Source organism: Camellia sinensis, chromosome 6 (assembly GCF_055761805.1).
Source record: "Camellia sinensis isolate YWXY chromosome 6, ASM5576180v1, whole genome shotgun sequence".
In the NCBI taxonomy this organism is placed as follows: domain Eukaryota; kingdom Viridiplantae; phylum Streptophyta; class Magnoliopsida; order Ericales; family Theaceae; genus Camellia; species Camellia sinensis.
This window is the reverse complement of record NC_138966.1, coordinates 147,989,848-148,010,208: the sequence shown is the minus strand read 5'-3', so window position 1 is coordinate 148,010,208 and position 20,361 is coordinate 147,989,848. Positions and strand designations below refer to the sequence as shown.

Below are 20,361 nucleotides of genomic sequence, written 5' to 3'. Positions count from 1 at the left end.
TATTTGGGTGGTTGTAGACCGGTTGACGAAGTCGGCGCACTTCATTCCGATGCGCGTGAGAGATTCGGTAGATCATCTTGCTGACCTGTACATTCGGGACATTGTGAGATTGCACGGGGTCCCAGTGACGATCGTCTCAGATAGAGATCCTCATTTTACTGCCAGGTTGTGGCAGAGTTTGCAGAGTGCCTTAGGCACTAAGTTGACCTTTAGCACGGCTTATCATCCTCAGACTGACGGGCAGTCTGAGCGTACTATTCAGATCCTTGAGGATATGCTTCGGGGTTGTGTCCTTGACTTTAGTGGGACGTGGGAGAGGCACTTACCATTGGTGGAGTTTGCCTACAACAACAGCTTCCAGTCTAGTATCGGTATGGCATCGTTTGAGGCCTTGTACGGCCGACCGTGTAGGTCTCCAGTTTGTTGGGCCGAGGTGGGTGTTGCACCTTTGTTGGGTCCGGAGTTGGTTAGGGAGACGACGGAGAAGGTTGAGCTTATCCGTAGGAGGCTTGTTACAGCCCAGAGTCGCCAAAGGAGTTATGCCGACCGTAGGAGGAGGACTTTAGCGTTTGAGGTAGGTGATCATGTCTTTTTGAAGATATCACCTAGGCGAAGCTTGATGAGGTTTGGGAAGAGTGGGAAGTTATCCCCTCGGTTTATTGGTCCTTTTGAGATCCTTGAAAGGATTGGCGAGGTTGCTTATCGGTTAGCTTTACCGCCGCAGTTGTCCGGAGTTCATGACGTGTTTCATGTGAGTATGCTTCGGAAGTATGAGCCAGATCCATCACACGTATTGGATTGGACCGATTTAGAGGTAGATGAGGATGCCTCGTATGAGGAGAGACCGGTTCGGGTCTTGGATAGGCGGGATCAGGTCTTGCGAGGCAAGACCATCCCTTTGGTAAAGGTTTTGTGGAAACATCACGGGGTGGAGGAAGCCACTTGGGAACGCGAGTTGGAGGTCTGAGAGAAATATCCGGATCTATTTGTAGATGCTTGAGCATATGTTGCTTAATTTGTTGTAATATTGCACCTTAAGTGTATTGAATATAACTTAAGTTGTGAAACATAGTTTATGTTTTGGTTAATGGGAGTATTTTGAAACTTGCCTCATAATGGAAGTTTAGTGTAACACTGCATATGTTAAATGTGTGGTAGAATTAGAGTTGTATCATGAGATTGAATATGATATGGAAATGGGAATCACATGTATTGAAAATTGTTAAATTTAAAAAAAAAAAAAAAAAAAATCTTGTACCTAATTTCGGGGACGAAATTCTTTAAGGGAGGGAGGTTATAGCGATCCCGGTTTTTCCTTCCTTTGTATACTGTATTCTGGACTTGGTTCCGTGGACTTGTTTTTGTATCATTATCAATTCTAGCCTTTCCCCTTTGTATTTGAATCTTGGGTTGTGATGGGCAGGTTTGAAACAGGTGGGTTGCTCTTTGAAACCAAAAGGTGATGTCCAGATTTTGCCCTTCACGCTCGAGCGGAAGTTTTAACGCTCGAGCGGGATCTTCGTTGTTGCTTCTTCGCTCGAGCGGGTGTTTTGACGCTCGAGCGTGATTTTCCATCTCTCAGTACTTTGCTCTGCAGTTCGTCCGCTCCAGCGGTAGTTCTGTTTCGCTCGAGCGTGATCCCTTGATTTTGTCCCTCCGCTCGAGCGGAGAGTTTGACGCTCGAGCGGATACCATCGCCTGCAAAACTTCTGGTAGTGTGTATTCGACGCTCGAGCGTTTCTTTTCACGCTCGAGCGTGAGTCTGTGTCTGACGCTCGAGCGGGGTTTTCCACGCTCGAGCGGGGAATCGACTACATCAGTCCGTGATTTCACTTTTTGGATCACTTTTTGACCTACTTCTTTTCCCTAACTCTTTAAAAACCGCCACTTGAGAGTTTCTCTCTCTACTCTCACCTTCTCTCTAGGATTTGATCTATTCCTTGTGGTCTTCTACCCTAGTTCCTTTGGAAAAAAGGTAGAGCTTCGCGAGAGCTTTCTTTTAATCTGAAAAAGAGAGGGTTTGGGGCACTTTGGACTTTCGTCATCTTCTCCATTTGAGTTCTTCTCTTTAAGGTAGGGATTTCCTACTCTATCTTATAAGTTTTGTTCTAAGTTGTGGTATTTTGATATGTTGGGGATACTTTGGTAATTTTGGGAAAAACCCTAGTTGTATTAATAAATTAATTTGTATAATTAATTTAAGGAAATTGGGAAAATTGGTTAAATGCATGAAATTGAGGAATTCATTGATTAAATGGTGTAGTTGGATAATTAAAATCACTCGCCTATTGAATTGTTGATATATTTATTTCCAGTCTAGAAATAACTGTTTTGGGCTATCGGTGGAGGATAGTCGTGTCTGTTGTAGACATTGCATGTGGATTAGGGAAAATTGAAACTAATCAATTTGTTTAAGTCATAAAGTTAGACTATTGAATTAATACAGAAATTACATGTATTGATTGAGCATTGCATATGCATATTGTTTGGGAGGAGATAGGGGATGTACTCCACGGTTTAGGGGAAGATAGGGGATGGACCTCTAAACCGGATTTTTGTTTGGAAGGAGATAGGGGATGGACTCCATTAGCATCACTATTATGTGTGCTTATTATATTGAAGTGTTTTTACATGATATTGATACAGCACTAAAATGTGTATCAAATGAGAAGTATGAAGTGTTTTGATATGAGCCTGAGTCTCATTTGTGTTGTTGATATTGGAAGTAATGTGAATATGTTATATAGTTCACTGTTGTAAGTTTGGCCAGGTTCTGAGCCATGTTGATAATAATGGGAATTGAAACATGTCATAAACATTAGTGTCATGAGACAGTATTAAGTTATAGTTGATTATCTTGGTTAACCATCTATTGAATGCTATAGCTTTATTCAATGCTTATATTTGGTTTAGTATTTTTCTACTGGGCTGTGGCTCACCCTTTATGGGAACATCATTTTCAGGTTCAGGTGATAAGCTACCTCCAAGGATTTAGCTTGGAAGGAATTGGAGTTGAAGACTCTGTTTAGTTTAGTTGTTATTTATTTATTTGATATTACATGTAAACCTTCAAGCCTAGGGCTTTACTTGTATTTGAGTTAGAACTCATATTCTGTGCCTAAGTGTTGGCTTGGAAAGATGTTAGCCCATAGGGCATTTAATTTGATGTTACATGTAACGCTTTGATTTAGTAATACTCTGAAGAATGAATTAATGAATTGTTTTTCTTTAAATATTGCATGTCAATGATATATAAATAATGGGTTTATTTTGAGGGCGTGACATAAATTCAGTTTATTTTCATGTATTTATTAATTTTTAAAAATATTTTATCACAAATATTTTATTTATTTTATATTTTAGGTAGGAATATCTAAAAAGTAAAAAAATTACTAAATATTAAAAAAATGGGTTTTTTTTTTTTTTAAAAGGTCCCTAATATTGCAATTTTAGGAGATAAAGGACGTCCAAACTTTTATACTAGCTCAGATCTCTCAAAAACATGCGCTTCTTCCCTTCAAAATTATTGGACCAAAATATCATTGCATTTTATATTCAAACGTTTTTCACTTTTTGAAAATTTTCAAAACTTAAAAATTCAATAATTTTTGATTTAGATGTCCATTTTCAACAAAAATTATATTTTTGGAATGCCCTTGTTGAGATCTATCAAACAAGATCGATGATGAATATGAAATTCAGGAAAAAAAAAATTTGACTAAATTTCACTGAGCTAGAAATCAACATGAAAGTAAATTTCTTTGAATACATTTACATAGAAATTTCAGAGAAAATCAAATGTGTTGGAGAAAATCAATATGCAAGTAAATTTCACTGACTACATTTGCAGAGAAATTTCAAAGAAAATCAAATGTATAGACAAAATCAACATGCAAGTCAATTTTTCTTACTAAATTTGTAGAGAAATTTCAGAGAAAAATCAAATGTGTTGGTAAAAAATCAACATACAAGTAAATTTCTCTGACTACATTTGTAAAGAAAATTCAAAGAAAATCAACATGACAGATAATTTTCAGATATAGGTCTAGTGAAATTTCATATTGCAAGTGTGTGATAGCAAAAAAAGATCAATATTATAGAGAAATTCCAGATATAGGTTCAAGTGAAATTTCTCTGGTATAAATCCAGTAAAATTTCAAAAAAATTTCTCTTCACGAATAAATTTCTGTGGTACAAGTCTAGAGAAATTTCAGCAAATCCTCCAAATTCTTTGGTATAGGTCCAGTGAAATTTCTCTAGTATAAGTCTAGAGAAATTTTAGCAGGTCCTCCAAATTCTCTAGTATAGGTCCAGAGAAATTTTAGCTGGTCCTCCAAATTCTCTGGTATAGGTCCAGAGAAAATTACCTAGTATAGTTCTTGTGAAATTTCTATGGTATAGATTTAGAGAAATTTCAGCAGGTCCTTCAAATTCCTCAAGATCTATGAGTTTATTGTTGTCTATGATCACCCACTATTTATTCTTCAACAAATATATCAAGGACCCATCCACATGGTAATGGATAAGGTCAACGGTGTGGACGTGGAAGCAAAGGCAGCGGAGGGGGTTTGGAACTTGGCGTCGAAGACATAGACAAGGCCAGTGGTGATGAAACGATCGTCGGAATGGAATGAGTTGGAGGTGGCGGTGTCGAAGAATAAGGAGATGGTGGATTTGGGTGCTAAGGTATGGGAAGAGAAGATTGTGAGGTGGTGGAGAGATCCAAATCTATAAAGAAAGAAAATAGAGAAGATAAATGGAAAGATGATGCCGGAGTAGGAGTCAACGGTAGTAATGAAGCGGTCGTCGAAGTGGAAAGAGGCGGAGGTGGCGGTGGTGGTGTGGGAGAGTGAGGAGATGTTGGATTTGGGTTTTAGAGTTTGGGAAGAGAGAGATCAAGGAGATGGATGAGAGAGAGAAGAGAGACCCAAATATGTAGAGAGAGAAGAGGGGAGAATGAGGGTAAAGTTGGTATTTTTTTTTGAATAAAATATAAGTAAAGGATGTGAGAGACCTTATCAAACATAAAAAAAAAAAACAAAATTGTGGACCTCTTCTACTACCCAAAATTAGAGAGAGATGTTAGACTAATTTTCTCTAAAAAAATTCACTAAAAACAAAAAATAAAATACTCAATTTTTAGAAAATCAATAAAAAAAAAATTAGAAAAGCCTTAATTTTTTGAAACCCTGAGCCCAATTTTTTCCCTAAAATTTACGCAAACTTGTCCACATGAGCATATATTAAGCAAAAATCAGTGCATCATTGTTTTTAGATGTGGTTCATGTTTTGTTTTGATGCAACTATTGATATTTGTTTTGTTTTGTAGTAAGGTTGTAGCAATAGTTGAGATAGTTTTCATTGTCTACTGGGAAAAACAACCAGACCAAATCAATCAATTAGGTGGGAATAATGAAAACCGAAACCTTCCATCAGGTGGGAATGAAGTAGCATTTGGATTGAACTTATTTCGCCCCTAAATTCTCTTTTAATATTTAATTTGCTGTTTTTGGTTAATTATTTTTGTTTAGAATGGGACTTTTCTATTCTTTTTCTCATTTTTTTTTCCAAGCCGAAGCACCTGTGACTCATAATTATAAAAATGTCATTGCCACATTATTCTAGATGGGCTTTTCCCCCGATTTTGAGCCCCCCCGAACAGCCCGAATGGAGAAAGAGAGAAAGAGAAGAGGGAAGAGAGAGAGGGCCCCTCCTCCGCCTCCGCCGCCACCGATCGATCGCAGATCGACCGGCCGATCGTCGCAGCAGTTCGTCGCCGTCACCTCTGCCTCTGCCTCGTAGCCCCCGCCTCCGCCCCTTGCCTCTGCCGCCCCTGCCTCCACCTTCGCCTCCGCCCCTTGCCTTTGCCGCCCCTGCCCCGCCTCCACCTCCGCCTCCAGCCCGATTTTGTTGGCCCTCCAGTTCTTCTTCTTCTTCTTCTTCTTCTTCTTCTTCTGATTTTCTTCTTCTAAAAAAAAAAAATAAATTAGAATGACGAAAACGACGTCGTTTTTTAATTCGGGGGATTCGAGCGCCTTGATTTCGAGCTACCAATCACTTCTGATGGGCTTTATTTATAAAAACTTTATTTTACAAATCATTTTCCTTTTAAAATTATCTTGTTCACAAATTAGATAATAAAAATAAAAATAAAAAGTGACAGATAAGTTTTCTTTAGCAGTTGCAATTTACCATGTACGGAAGTAGATGAATAACAGTCTTTAATTAGAAGAGGAAAAGAAATTAAATCAGCTTGTTTGATTTAGTTGTTAAGGATTCACTTTTCAAAAAATTAAAATTTTTTGTTTTTATATTTTTTTATTTTTACTGAATTTTTTTAATATTTTAAATTTTTAGATACATCTAACATAAAGACACATAAAAAGTATAATATTTGTAAAAGAAATCTGTAAAAATTCACTAAATATAAAAAAAATACGAAAATTCAGTACATTTTTATATTCTTGTATATTTTGATATTTTAAACTATTTTTTATAAATATTTTACTTTTTAAATACATCTAAGTGAAAATTACTTAAAATTTTAAAAATATTCACTAAAAAAGAAAAAACTCAATTTTCAGAAAAGTGAATCCAAAAAATTAAAACCCAACGCAGTAAATAATTCTTAATCTAATTGAAAAAGTTAGATTTGGAATCATCTCTTGGGGACAAATATTATTCTTAAAGATAAAGAAGATGATAACCACCTATGAATCAGTTTTGCATTGTGTTTGAGATCAATACTTGTACGAGACCACCTTCTGATGTTATTTGACTAGCCTGCATTGTACTGGGAAAAGTGTTGGTTATGGCTTGCCAGTTTTTTATCTTTTAATGTTGTATAGCTCGATTTTGGTATCCTCTCCCCTGTGCCTTCTCAAAAGTCAAAAGACGCACAAAGACAACTAATGAGGCTTTAAGACTCTGATGATTTTCTTAATCTTTAAAGAAGAAATTTTATTATTTACTTCCTTATGAACTAAAAACACATATTAATGTATACTAATTGGGCGTTGTTTACTTCCTTATGAACTCTGTTGAAGGTGAGAATTTGGTGGTTGTGAGGCCTAGGCCATTGTAGTCAGCTATATAACACCCGTCTCTTCATTTGTAAATGATTAAATAAGCAGTTAGTAGTTTTGATTTCTTTTTCTTTCCTTCCTATTTAATAAGACAAATAAAGTGTGAGGTGATTTTTCCTTTCCCTCACTTTCTTTTCTTTCTTTGATACATATTCCTTCCTCTCAGTTTTCTGCCACTCCTCCCAAAGGAAGAATTAATTGTAAGTTGCTAAAGTATAAGAGGAAGGGAGGCCAAAATGAACATCAGCTGGGCCATGAGAAAGAAATAGTTGCCAAGGATTTATGAGAGGATATGCCTCTAGATGGAGCTGAATGAAGGCTAAAGATGAAACCTACCTTAAATGGCCAGGATGCAGGCTTTGTTGGGTTGAGTACTATTATTATATTTTTTTTTATATACAATTCACAACTTTTGTGCTTCTTTTTCTATTTTGAGTTTGGTCAGTGAGCAGTAGATATTGGTGAATTTACTGCACGGTTCAAGTTATTTTAAGTTCTTGTTCAATAAAGTTAATAGAAGCTTTAGCTGTGGTTTTTTGATGTTCTGAGATTTATCTTTCTCCCATATATTTATTCTACTTTCATCTTATTTGATAAGTTCTTATTATCATTTTTTAAAAATATGTTTAATTACCGTCTTTTATTATATCTTCATATCTTTGTTTATGTTTTTCTATATTTTAACAACGCGTTGATATTTCTTGATTGATGTGTAATTTCAGATTTTTTGGGTAACTTTACATTATGTCTTTGAGATTCATTACACATTTTGTCACTTCTCATTTATGAAGATTCCCTCTGGGACTTTGGTTTGCTATCTTATACTTATTTTTCATTCTGGAGATATTCTAATTTTTTTTAATATTATAGAATGTAGTTGTTGATCATGCCGTTATGTGACCATTGGTTCAATGGTTAAAACTAATAACCTTGAGGTTATGAGTTCAAGTCTTGGGGGCATCACTTTGTGCTTTATGCCAAAGGTTAGGCGTGTCTCCCAAACACATATTAATGTGTACTGATTGGGCGTTGTTTTTTATCATGCTATTATGTGTTATTTTTTCATAAACATAATGTTTTTGAAATGATGCAATAAAGAAATGCTTTATGCTTGACTTGCCTTTTTTTATTTTTTTATTTTTTCCCTTCTTCATCAGCTTGCAAAGAAAGTAGAAAAGTTTATAGACCTTCCTTATGTTGTCAAAGGAATGGATGTTTCGTTTAGTGGAATATTGAGTTATCTTGAAGCTACTGCTGAGGAACAGAAAAAAAATAATGAATGCACCCCTGCAGATTTGTGCTATTCCCTTCAGGTAATCATTTGAAATGCTTCCGATATTTAATAAAAATACATATTTGTGGTAATAAAAAGTTATGTAGTTGGTAAACCCCAAGGGGTTGGCCTAGTGGCAAGGCCTTGGTCCTTGGGACTGTGCTCCCTCCAAGGTTCAGGGATAGAATACAGAACGGGCAATGGCACACACTGACAAGAAAGATGTTCTCATTGTTGGTGGTGCAGGCTGCAGTGAGTGCTTGCAAGAGATGATAAGAATCATGTACGCTGCGAGAGGGGTGGTAGCTTGTTTGCTACTGATGACATGTACTGTGTTGACAATGGGGCAATGATTGTGTATACTGGTCTCTTAGCTTATGCTAATGGGATGTCAACTCTGCTAGAGGAATCAACATTCACACAGCGGTTCAGCACTGATGAAGTACTGGCAATCTGGAGAGAGAGAGAAAAAGGAATCTTCAAATGGTCTCATGGAAAAAAGTGTCTAATTACCTACATGTTTCAAGGTATGTGTTTTCTATTCTTTTCCCATCTTTTTTTGGCAAGATCCTGGATTAGTTGCTTCCTAATTTTATAGAAGTTATGGGGCCCTTTAGCAAATGATAAAACTGCCAAGCTGTGGACAATCCATGGCCAATTTAATATTTTAAGGCAATTTGGTTTCTCTACCTATCTGCATGGAAGTTCCTGTGTAGCGAAAATCAATTGTGGATTGGAAATATTTAGTTATTTTTACTTTGTGGAGACAGCTTTGTATTTATATGCTTTAAACTAGATATGGAGGCTTGAATCCAACTGGGCAAGCTTCTGCCCATTGGAGAGCTTCTATTTCCACACATTACTTTTTCTCAGTGGATACACTATTTTGATTCGGATATTAACTTTTGAGCAAAATACATGGTTCAGAACCATGTTTTTTTGTTCAGAAATTGATTTCCGGAAGAAAATTGATGTGTGAATTGAAAGAGAGTGCTATGTGAAAATAGAAGCTCCTAAAATCAGCTTCTTGCATTGTTTATCAGATTATAAGCAGACAGTGCCTTGTAGAAGCATGAATTTTGGGAACTAGGCAGGAGCAGGGTTGGGATTTCACGTTCTGAAGTGCTTGGGTTTTCATGTTAGGAGGTTTGGGAGTTAAGTGAGGGTTTCAAGCCATTTATGTAGTTATATACAACAATGTTTTTTTTTAAAAGAAATGTGTTTCTATGCATCAATATTCAGTACTCATTGAAAGGTTTTTTCATATATAGTAGTAGTTATACAAGCATCCATTCTTCCTCAACTTGGAATTATGCGAGTAGGTCTAATTTTAATTTTCTTGTTATTTAGCTGTTCTCTTTCCATGCTCTATTTTTGTACTGTTCTTGTCCTATTTGTTTCCTATTTTAAATTTAAACCATGAACTTATGAGTAATGAGTCAAGAGGTCACAACTGCTTGGTTGGGCAAGATGGCCGGGTAAGTCTTTCCCATCTTGTATCTTCGCTCTGAACTAGGTTCTCTAGTGACGATGGGACTAGGTATTGCGTGGAGTCATTTCGTGGATATGGTTTCTTAGTTCTTTAAATCAAGTGGCGACTCTTCATTTCAAATAATCATAGTATGTATTATTATGTGACCTTGTGGGATATCAGTTTAGGCATTTCCCAATGGGTTTCGGAATAAAAGGAAATTCATTGGCACGCGGCTTTGGATATTTTGGTCATGTAATGCAAATTAGTTGTTTAATAGGCTTTTGTAGGCTCAAGAGGTTTGGAGTGTGTGAGCCTTACCAATAATCCTATCCTCTTGACCCTATATACCAAAAAATTTGGCTTGCTTACATTAACAAATGGTCTAGAGTAATTACTGATTTTAATGACAACTGAGTTTGAGAATATGGATGCAAGAATTTGTAATTCTAGTTTTGGTTTTCAATTTGTTTGGTTGTTCATCTTTTATATTTATTTATTGCTAATATATTTACATCATTATTTTGGCTAAAAGATTTATTCTATTCTCAAAGCAAGCAAATATAGGGTGGTTATTGGCAACAAAGGAGGGAGTAATTTGCCAGGTAGCAAAGCAATATGTGGCAAGCCCTATAGGTGCCACATCACCAAAACCTCACCCGCGTGGCAGACCAATAAGGCACCACGCCGGGCATGTCGTATGTTTGATACACGGCGAGCCTTATGGGCGCCATGTGCCAAGGCAACTAAAACTATATGCTTAGCCTAAGCGGGAGCATATATACAAGCCCAAATCTATCTAGATATGAAGAGCCCTGCAACAGGCAGCACCATACCTCGCTCCAAGACCAAACAACAATACAATCAGTCCCCAGTTCACTTGGACTTGGATTGATAAACACTGGCTCTCCTAAACATTGAAATAAGCCCACGGCCCATGCTCCTACTTGGTCGCTTAGAAGCGAGCCCCTCTCCCAAACATTGAGATAAGCCTGCAGCCCATCCTCCTACTTGGTCGTCTGGAAGCGAGCCCCTCTCCCAAACATTGAGATAAGCCCGCAGCCCATCCTCCTACTTGGTCGTCTGGAAGCGAGCCCTTGGCTCTCCTAAACACTAAGGTGGGCCCTAGCCCATTCACCTACTTGGATGCCTGGGTTGGGAGCAGGACCCAGGCACTACTGCTCGGGATCATCAGAGGATACTGGACTGCCGGCTGAGGTCATGGGATCGTTGAGATGGTTGTCTTCTTGCTAAGACAACTCCATCTCGACCAGGCTTGGAGAAGAGGCAACAATGACCTTACGTTCATATCATTCAATGCATATACGAAACATTACTTTTCGCCTGCCATGAAATGTTGCTCTTCGCCTACCGACAAGCCATAGACGGTAGAAGGGCTTATATCACTTCTGGCAGAGTTGAAGAGAACGAGCCATCTGTCCAACAGTTTGCTTGGGCTCCAATACTCCTGTGGCCTATATAACGTATCGTATATGCAGCGAGACACAACAACAACAATATAACCAGGACTCATGCTTAAACACTCTCTCTTGCTTTACATTAGTGTTAAAAGTCTATCACTGCCAACCTCTCCCTCTCCAAGCTTGCCTTGATCTCCTCATCTCCACCTCCGGTGATCTCAGGCCATTGAAGTGCCCGCCATCTTCCTGGACTACCTCTAACCACACCTCTCACCCACATTATACTTTGCTTGGGAAGAGTGGTGCTCGCTTCACATGGCACCCAAAAAGAACACTGGAACTGGAATAGCGACATCCCAAGGTGGTGGTAGGGAGACCCTGGCGGAGATCTCGGAACACAACTCCGGCGGCTCTCCAGAAGAACAATCCTCTCAACCGGTCATAGCGGATCAACTGCATCTGTTGACTGAGAGCGTCACCTCTCTTTAATAGAACCAACAACTCTTAATGGATGCCCTACTAGCCTTACAAAGGGCACCTACACTTCCGTCATCGTCTAACCCTCTTTCAACATCACAAAATGGCGCTCCACCATTAGCCCAGAATGGCTCGAAAGCTAACCTCGCTATGCAAAACAACTTGCGAACCCAGGCGGGAGGACAAAAAGTCGCCCCGCTCCCTCCGTCAGCTCCCAGCCAAATACCCCCACCGCAAGTTGGATCCATTAGCGGAGCTCCCACCGCAGTGACTTCGACTAACTCTCTAGCTCTCCCGGTGGATCAGAACCCTTCCCAGCCATTAACATTGGAAGTAGTGAAAGAGCACATACATAGTCTACTTCAGACAAACAAAGGTCACATCCCTGCCTCCCCAGAATTGGACCTCCGTCCCCCTTACCCTATTCACATCGCAAGTCTTCCATATCCAGCGGGATATACAGTACCCAAGTTTGTTCGCTTCGACAGATGAAAAGGGAACACAGGGAGCATGTCTCACGCTTTCTTGATGCCCTTGGAGCTCACCGACAGGACCGAAACCTCCGCATGAGGGAATTCTCCAAATCGCTCACAGATCAAGCATTCTCGTGGTATGCTAACCTCGTTGCTGGCTCTATTTCTTCATGGGAAGACTTGGTAAAAAAGTTTTACATCAAGTTCTTTTACGTTGAAGAAAGGTTAACCACCCTTCATCTTATGAGAGAAACACAGCGACTTGGGGAGGACATCCTCGTTTACGTCCGCCGTTTCAGGGAAAAAGCAGTAGACATTCAAGACCCGATGGAAGAACACCAACTGGTGTCATTGTGCATTGAAGGACTGCTCACGACTTATAAACTCCAGTTGGTCAACCACCACTTCCCTGACTTTTTCGTTTTATGTGCTGCGGCCTAAAATATAAGTAAAACAGTAAGATCAGGGGCACGAATGACAGCACCACAACCCCACTCATAGCGACCAACGACACCTCAACCTTCCTCATGGAGGCCTAACCGACGCAACCACGCTGTATATGCAGCCAAAGGCTCCTCTGGGGAAAGAGAAGACCCGTAGGCAAAAAAAAGAAAGTTCGATCAAATTCCCCCGCCATTACCTATCTCAGTGAACGAGGCACAAGCACTCCTCAACGCCTGGGGAGAAGATGGAAAAGTTCACCTCCCCGAGCCAAGGCAACTTGTTACCAAAAAAGATCAAGCGCGGGCAGACTACTGCATATACCATCGTTCCGTTAAACATCCTACTATGGAATGTTGGGCACTTAGATCCCTAGTTTGAAAAATGATGTCTGACGACGCTTTGGAGCTACCTCGCCAAACAGAAGATGTCTTGAAAGATCCTCTCCCGCGCCATAAGGATAATGGCAAGACAGTCATGATGCTTTCGCATTATGACGAAATGGAAGAGCCAATGGTGTGCGAGCTCTCTGAACTCCCAGCTCCCACTTGTCCGGACTTTGAGACCAAGCGTATGATAGCGCTTAAGAAATCGACAAAGTTCAAGCGGTTCTTCGACCAATTCGGCCTGTCTGAAGCAACACGCTTTGAAGCCACCAAGGCCTTTTTAAGACTTGCGGAGTAGAATGGTGAAATGTGCATGAGCGTAAGCGAATCAGTAAGGAAAGTAATTTGGGATAACTCCTTGGCGATAACCTTTACCGAGGCCGACAAACAAGTACCGTTTCCACATAACCGTCCCCTCTACGTCCCAGTATTCATTCATGGGATGGAGTTTCAAAGAGGATTCATGAATAGAGGAGCTTCACTCAATGTGATGCCTTATTCTACTTTCCAGGCAGCCGGGATCCCACAAAAGCACTTAGTCAGACAACCCATCTCCATCACCAGTTTTGGAAGCCAAAAAATTAAAACCATAGGTCATGTCCAGTTAGACTTAGCAGTGGGACCAATTCGCTCTACTACTAAGTTCCATGTTATAGAAGCAGAGACGACCTATCAGGCTCTCCTAGGGAGAACTTGGCTTCACAGATATGCTGCGATCCCGTCCACCTACCATCAATGTGTCAAAGCAACCTACAACAATGAGGTAGTAGCCATAGCTGGCTCTCAAAAGCCTTTTCGAGTAGATGAAGCTCACATGGCAGATGCAGTATTTTACAATCATGTCGATGAAGATGAACCTCCCCCGCCACTTCGAGGAACTCCTATACCTGACTGGGATGACCTCTCTGAAGAAGATTCATCACCACCTCACAGAAAGACATTCACCAAATCAAAGCCCTCAACAAAGCTCCCTAAAGTCACTAGGTTTCAAACAAAAGATGGCAGAGTGGTATACCGTTTATGACGGTGCGAGGGGTTGGCAAATGTTACCAATGCCAACCCCCAGCCAGACGACGTAGCAATCGCCCATCGTGAACTAAGTGGAGAAGATCACTGTTGCTACACCTTGTCTGTGTTGGCCCAACGCCCGCCAATGGCAAAGAATAAAAAAAGTAGAGACAAGAAGAATAGAAAGAGAAAAAAAGCTGTGGCTTTTCCAATAACAGATAAACACTTTGACAAATCCTATTGTCCTGCGGTAACTCATTTGGATGGAGCCGAAGGCTCAAAAGTTAAACCCCTCGCCAAGGCAACCATTTCATCTCCTAACCAAGTCCCCGCCAAGCAAGATGGATTGCAAGAAGTCCGACCTGCTCCGGAGTGTTTACAGGACGGCCCTCGGCCCCAAAAGCAAGAACTGGAAGAAATCAACATAGCCCCTGAAGGAGAACCCAGGCGTCCTATCTTCATTTGCAAAGATCTTCCAGCAGAACAAAGGGGGCCCCTCATCCAGTTGATCAGGAAGTATTCGGACGTTTTCGCATGGACATATAAAGAAATGCCTAGATTAGACAAAGATGTTACCATGCACCGTTTGAACGTCATCCCCCTGGCTCGCCCAGTCAAGCAAGGGGTAAGATTTTATAAGCCCGAGGTAGAGCTCAACATCAAGGACGAAGTGGTGAAGCTGCTTGGAGCAGGGTTTATCAAACCCATCCAACATCCCACCTGGCTTTCTAGTATCGTCGTAGTTATAAAAAAGAATGGTCAAATTCAAGTGTGTGTCGTTTTGAGAGATCTAAACAAATCTTGCCCCAAAGATGAGTTCCCACTCCCAAACATAGATACCTTGATTGATTCAACGGCGGGGCACCATATGTTCTCATTCATGGATGGCTTCAGCGGCTACAACCAGATCAAGATGGCTCCAGAGGATGCCCCAAAGACAGCATTTTGCACACCTATAGGTAACTTTTTCTATACTGTAATGCCTTTTGGATTAAAAAATGCGGGAGCAACATACCAGAGAGCTATGAGAGCCATCTTTCATGATATGCTGCACAAATCCTTGGAATGTTACATTGATGATTTAGTAGTGAAATCCAAGGAGGAGACCAGTCACCTTAGAGACCTTCAAAGAGTCATTGAACGCTATAAGAAATGCAGACTCAGAATGAACCCGCTTAAATGCGCATTCGGAATCACTGCCGGCAAGTTCCTTGGCTGCATCGTTCATCGCCATGGGATAGACCCCAACCCAGCAAAGGTCGCCGCCATCAAAAATATGCCAGGACCAACCAATGTAGACAAGTTGAGAACCTTCCTTGGTTGGGCATCTTACTTGAGACGGTTTATCCCAGCTATGGTCGAAATAACACAACCCTTCAATTCATTACTAAAGAAGGACGTCAAGTTCATTTGAAATGAGGAGCACCAACAAGCATTTGAAGGAGTGAAGTCAGCTTTAATTTCCCCTCTCTCCATGACTCCTCCTCAGCCGGCAAGGCCCTTACTTCTCTACATCACTTCCACACTGAAATCAATCGGAGCTTTGCTCGCCCGGGAAATTGTCGGACTTGAACGACCCGTGTACTACATTAGTAAAGTCGTCCAAGGAGCTGAGATCCGATATTCCCCAATTGAGCGGCACTGCCTCACCCTAGTCTTTGTCGCTAAAAAGCTCCGCCATTACCTTCTTTCTCACCCCATCCATCTCATGACCAGGAGTGATCCCATCCGCTTTCTCCTCACTAGACCAGCGCTCTCCGGCAAGCTAGCTCGCTGGCTCCTATCATTAGCAGAATATGACATCACTTGCAAAGCTCCCAAGGCCATCAAGAGTCAAGCACTTGCCGACCTCTTGGCTCACTTCTCTAGTGGAGAACATGAACTGCCTTCGGACGAATTGCCAGGAGATGAGTTCCAAGCAGCTGAAGTAAACACCGAAGGAGAATGGAGTTTGAGTTTCGATGGATCGTCCACCTCTAAAGGAGGAGGAGCTGGAATAGTCCTTATTTCCCCAAATCAAACTGAAGTCAATTTGTCATATAAACTAGATTTTAAATGCTCTAACAATGAAGCGGAATACAAAGCCCTGATATTAGGGCTTATGGCAGCACTCCACCTAGGAGTAAGTCTCCTATGCATCAAAGGCGACTCTAATTTGGTGGTCAAGCAGACCAATGGAGACTACGCTATCAAAAAGCCCCCTTTAGCCTCATACAGAACCATTGTCCAAAGGTTGATAGACAAATTTGACATGGTAAGGATAGAACATGCTCCTCGCTCCAACAATCGACACCCAGACGCCCTTGCTACCTTGGCTTCTAAAGTAGAATTCGCGGAAGAATCAACTAAGATAAAAGTTCTGAAGCGCTCCATGCCGTGCTCGGTAACAACTATTTTTCCTGAAAAAGAACCCGCCGACTGGAGAGCCCCAATCATCGATGAGCTCCGCGCCCTCTCGGGTAAACTACCTCTGTGCGAAATCAATCACCTCACGATTTACCAAGGAGTCCTCTACTACAGAGGGCCTGGGGGTCTGCTATCACGATGCATCAACTTTACCGAAGCCAAGTCTAAGCTAGAAGGGGTTCACAATCGTTCTTGCGGAACAGGAGACGTGAGCATCTACAGGAGGCTACAACGACAGGGATATTATTGGCCTACTATGGCCAAAGAAGCAAACGACCTTCAGGGAAAGTGCACCAAATGCTAGGAATTCCCTCCAAAAGCTGAATGCAATTTCGCAGAAATCACCTCCGACTGGCGTCAGGTGTATATAGATTACCTCAAAGAAGCATCATTGCCGCCAGACCGCTCTGCAGCTGCAATAATCAAGAAGCGAGCTTCGAAATTCTTTTTGCAGGAAGGGAAACTTTTCCGGCATGGCTTTGGCGGAAAGCCTTTACGTTGCTTATCGGGAGCAGAAATCCATAAAGTTTTAGAACTTGCTCATGGATCGGAGCACCAAGGTGGAGCCAAGCTATTCCAACATCTTTTGCATATAGGTTATTATTGGCCCACCATAGAAGCAGACGCCAAAATGTATGCCAAACGCTGCAAACCTTGTCAACTCCATGGTAACCTTATTCACGCAAAACCATTGATTTGCATAGTTGAGCTCACCATGGCCTTTCCACACATGGGCTATGGATCTTATTGGCCCCATCTCTCCACCGTCAAAGGGACACATATGGATCGTAGTGGCCACAGAGACTTACACTAAGTGGGTAGGAGCCATCCCCCTGAAGAAGGCAACAAGAGCTCCTGTCTCCAATTTCATTTGAGAATTCATTATATGTCGTTTTGGTATTCCTAGAGTAAACCTGTCGGATAATGGGACCCCTTTTGTCAACCGCCAAGTGGGGAAACTCTTAGTCTCCTATGACATCACACACCATAAATCAACGCCTTACTATCCCCAGGGGAATGGACAAGCTGAAGCAACTAACAAAACACTCCTTAGAATCCTTTCAAGGACTCTCAAGGATTATCAAAGAAACTGGGCACATGTGCTTCCAATGGCGCTCTGGGCATACAGAACATCCAAAAGAAGACCAACTCAAATGACCCCATTTTCGTTGGTATATGGCTCGGAAGCCGTCCTTCCAGTGGAAATTGCCATACCCTCAGCTTGCATGGCCCTCCGAAGTGGAACTAGCCCGTACTCCAGACCGTCAGAGCTGGAAGTCCTTGATGAAAAAAGGAACAAGGCCCAGACTAATCTTAGAGTTTACCAGAGCCGTATAGCTAGAGCTTATGATACTCTGGTACGTCCAAGACAGTTCCAAGAAGGTGATTTAGTTGTTACGGGTTGCACCTCACGTCATGAGGGGAACATCAACCCACTAGTTCACACCCAAGTGGCAGGGTCCTTATGTAGTAAGGGAAGTCAATGAAAATGGCTATTACAGAATTTTTGAGCCTGACTCTCAAACCCTATTGAGCCCCATCAATGCGAAATGGTTGAAGGCTTACTATCCGTAGAAATTACTCATTACTATATGATGTACTACACCAAGATGTATTGTGCCCATTTGGGCTTCTTCAATGAATTCCTTTTCCACACTTATACTAACTATAATCACAAATAATAAAAGCAAACTCCTTAACTATTAAGTAGGCTCCATCAAGTAGTTGAAGATTTTCAATTACAAAAAAAAGAAAGAAAGGCCCAAATCCCCAACATACAAAAAAGTTTAGACTATCATATAAAACAATCATATGCTCCAAGGTTATGATACAACTAAATCAAATCAAGTCTTGGGAAGCTTGATCTCCTCTCCCTTGGCTTTCTTCTTCACCTGCCAATCTTGTTTCAAGAATCGCTTTGTTTTCTCTTAAGCTAGAAGTCGCCAATTCTGCTTCATTCAAAGCTTTTTGTGCTCGCTCAAAAGATAGCTTACGTTCCTCCTCCACTTGCACAACAACAACCAAAGCCTTATCTACCTCGCCTAGCTCAGCCTTAATTATCCTCCTCCTGACCTAGGATTCGAGAAGAGATAACCAATCATCCAACCAACCCACCTCCAATCTGTTAATCTGACCATCTCGAAATTCGCCCAAAATAGCACGTTGGGCCAACACCTCATCAAGAGAAGCTGTCTCCGGGGATAACTTGTAAAGCTCCTTAAGGAATTCTCCAAAACCATCCAAAAAATAAGTGCGAATATAGGAGCTACTCAAGTGCATGAAAGTGGTGGGTTTATAATGAAGAACAAAAAGTAGTCGAGGAATTAACTCTACTTTTACCCTGGCAAACAACACAGCTGGATCTAATAGCTTTTCCTTCCCATCCATCCCTTCAAGAATCACACTGCCACGGGGAAGATGAATAGGAGAAAAATCTCCATTAGTAGCATGAATGAGGGAATAATCTCCATCAATAGCTGCCAGTGATGGCCTTTGAAGGCTACCCCCAATATCACTGGCACCTTTCTGAATGAAGCCAAACAACTCGCGTACGAGCACACCACCCAAGTTTGAACCAGCTGAAACACTAGGTGAGTTGACTCCAACTTCGGAGCTCGAAGGAATGGTGGGCACATTACTCTCTGGGCTCGCAGAGGTCGTAGAAGCATGTAAAGAAATAGCCGCAGAAGAGCCAATGCCACATGACAAGGTGACGGATGTACTCGCATCTCCAACTCGTGAGCTAAGCACATCGCTATGTGAAAAATTACAAGCACCTTCAAACAAGCGAGCAATAGGGACACCACCTCCAATCTTGGCCCGCAAAGGAACCAACGCATCCCTAGAATTTGGTGTATCAAACAAAGAAGGCCTAGCACTAATCATGTCACATCCAACATCGTCTTCAACATCGTCTTCAACATCATCTCTTTCTTCCATAATCTCAAAACTCTGATCCAAACCCTCTTCATCATCCTTAGAATTTTCTGCATCATCCTCAACACCTAGAGGGACTGGGAGGCCACCATCATGAAACCCGCCTTCACCTATGGGCAAGACCTTATGCCGTGCCAATTTTATCCGATACATGCTAGCCGACCCCTGCAAACAATACAGGTATTTTAATACAAACATATTGGAAAAGTCACAAACACACAAATAATTCCAAAATACGAAATATGAGTTTACCTGTGACGAATCAATGGTGTCAGTTGAGCAACCCCTCGCTTGGCGGGAAACCGAGGTACTCTCCCAGGCACTGGAACAAGAACGGAGGAAGGGGGTGGCCTTTTACGCTTGGCACTAGAAGGACGGTCAAGAGAAACTATTTGGGTTTTCTCCAAAGCAATAGTCACCTTAGATAAGCGAGCCAGTGGGCTAAGTTCCCCCCTATCCGCAGCTAACAAGTCCCGCTCTCCGCGAGCCGCACATAACTCAGGATCATCAGACGGAATGAGCTCAACATGGACAGGATCAAGATCAATACTCAAGAAGGCCCGAAATAATGCAAGATTGCATCTCCAATACTTCCTCCAACTAGGGGTGGTTCTGCCAATTCTACCCTTACTCGCTAGCACAACTCACCCCCGACGCCTTAATTCTTCTGAAAGAAAAGAGTATACATATAATTGCATACAGTCGGCTGCCGAAGGTACAGGGGAAGGAAGATGTTGAGGAACCCCTTGGTCCAAACGTCAAGCAACCCTCAAAGGATTATAGGCCACCACACCGTATATGTCATCCACAAAATAAGGTAAATACCCAGAAACGGTGCTAAGAACCATTACTGAATCCGCATCCCCCAAATAAGATACACCCAGCTCAAGAATAAGCTCACAATCATCTAGGCGGTAGGCAATGGTAGAAGATACTCCACAAACTAGCATGGCATAAGGACGAGCAACAAACTTGTCCTCAAA

The 20,361-nt window shown here is 41.4% G+C and overlaps 1 protein-coding gene across 1 annotated transcript; it reads left to right on the top strand.

Annotated features, from left to right (window-relative positions):
* The first annotated feature begins 15,509 nt into the window (after positions 1–15,509).
* On the top strand, positions 15,510–17,928 carry LOC145793685 (uncharacterized). The gene is made up of 3 exons (XM_082876550.1): positions 15,510–16,494; positions 16,780–17,074; positions 17,349–17,928. Exons 1-3 carry the CDS (start codon positions 15,510–15,512, stop codon positions 17,926–17,928), a joined length of 1,860 nt encoding a protein of 619 aa, XP_082732676.1.
* Positions 17,929–20,361: the final 2,433 nt, after the last annotated feature.

Bases quoted from the DNA above. Each gene is read 5' to 3' on its own strand.
- LOC145793685 (XM_082876550.1), top strand. From the start codon at position 15,510: ATGACTCCTCCTCAGCCGGCAAGGCCCTTACTTCTCTACATCACTTCC. The intron at 16,495-16,779 runs GTAAACTACCTC...GCAATTTCGCAG, and splicing joins TGAGCTCCGCGCCCTCTCGG to AAATCACCTCCGACTGGCGT. The intron at 17,075-17,348 runs GTATGCCAAACG...TGGTATTCCTAG, and splicing joins ATAGAAGCAGACGCCAAAAT to AGTAAACCTGTCGGATAATG.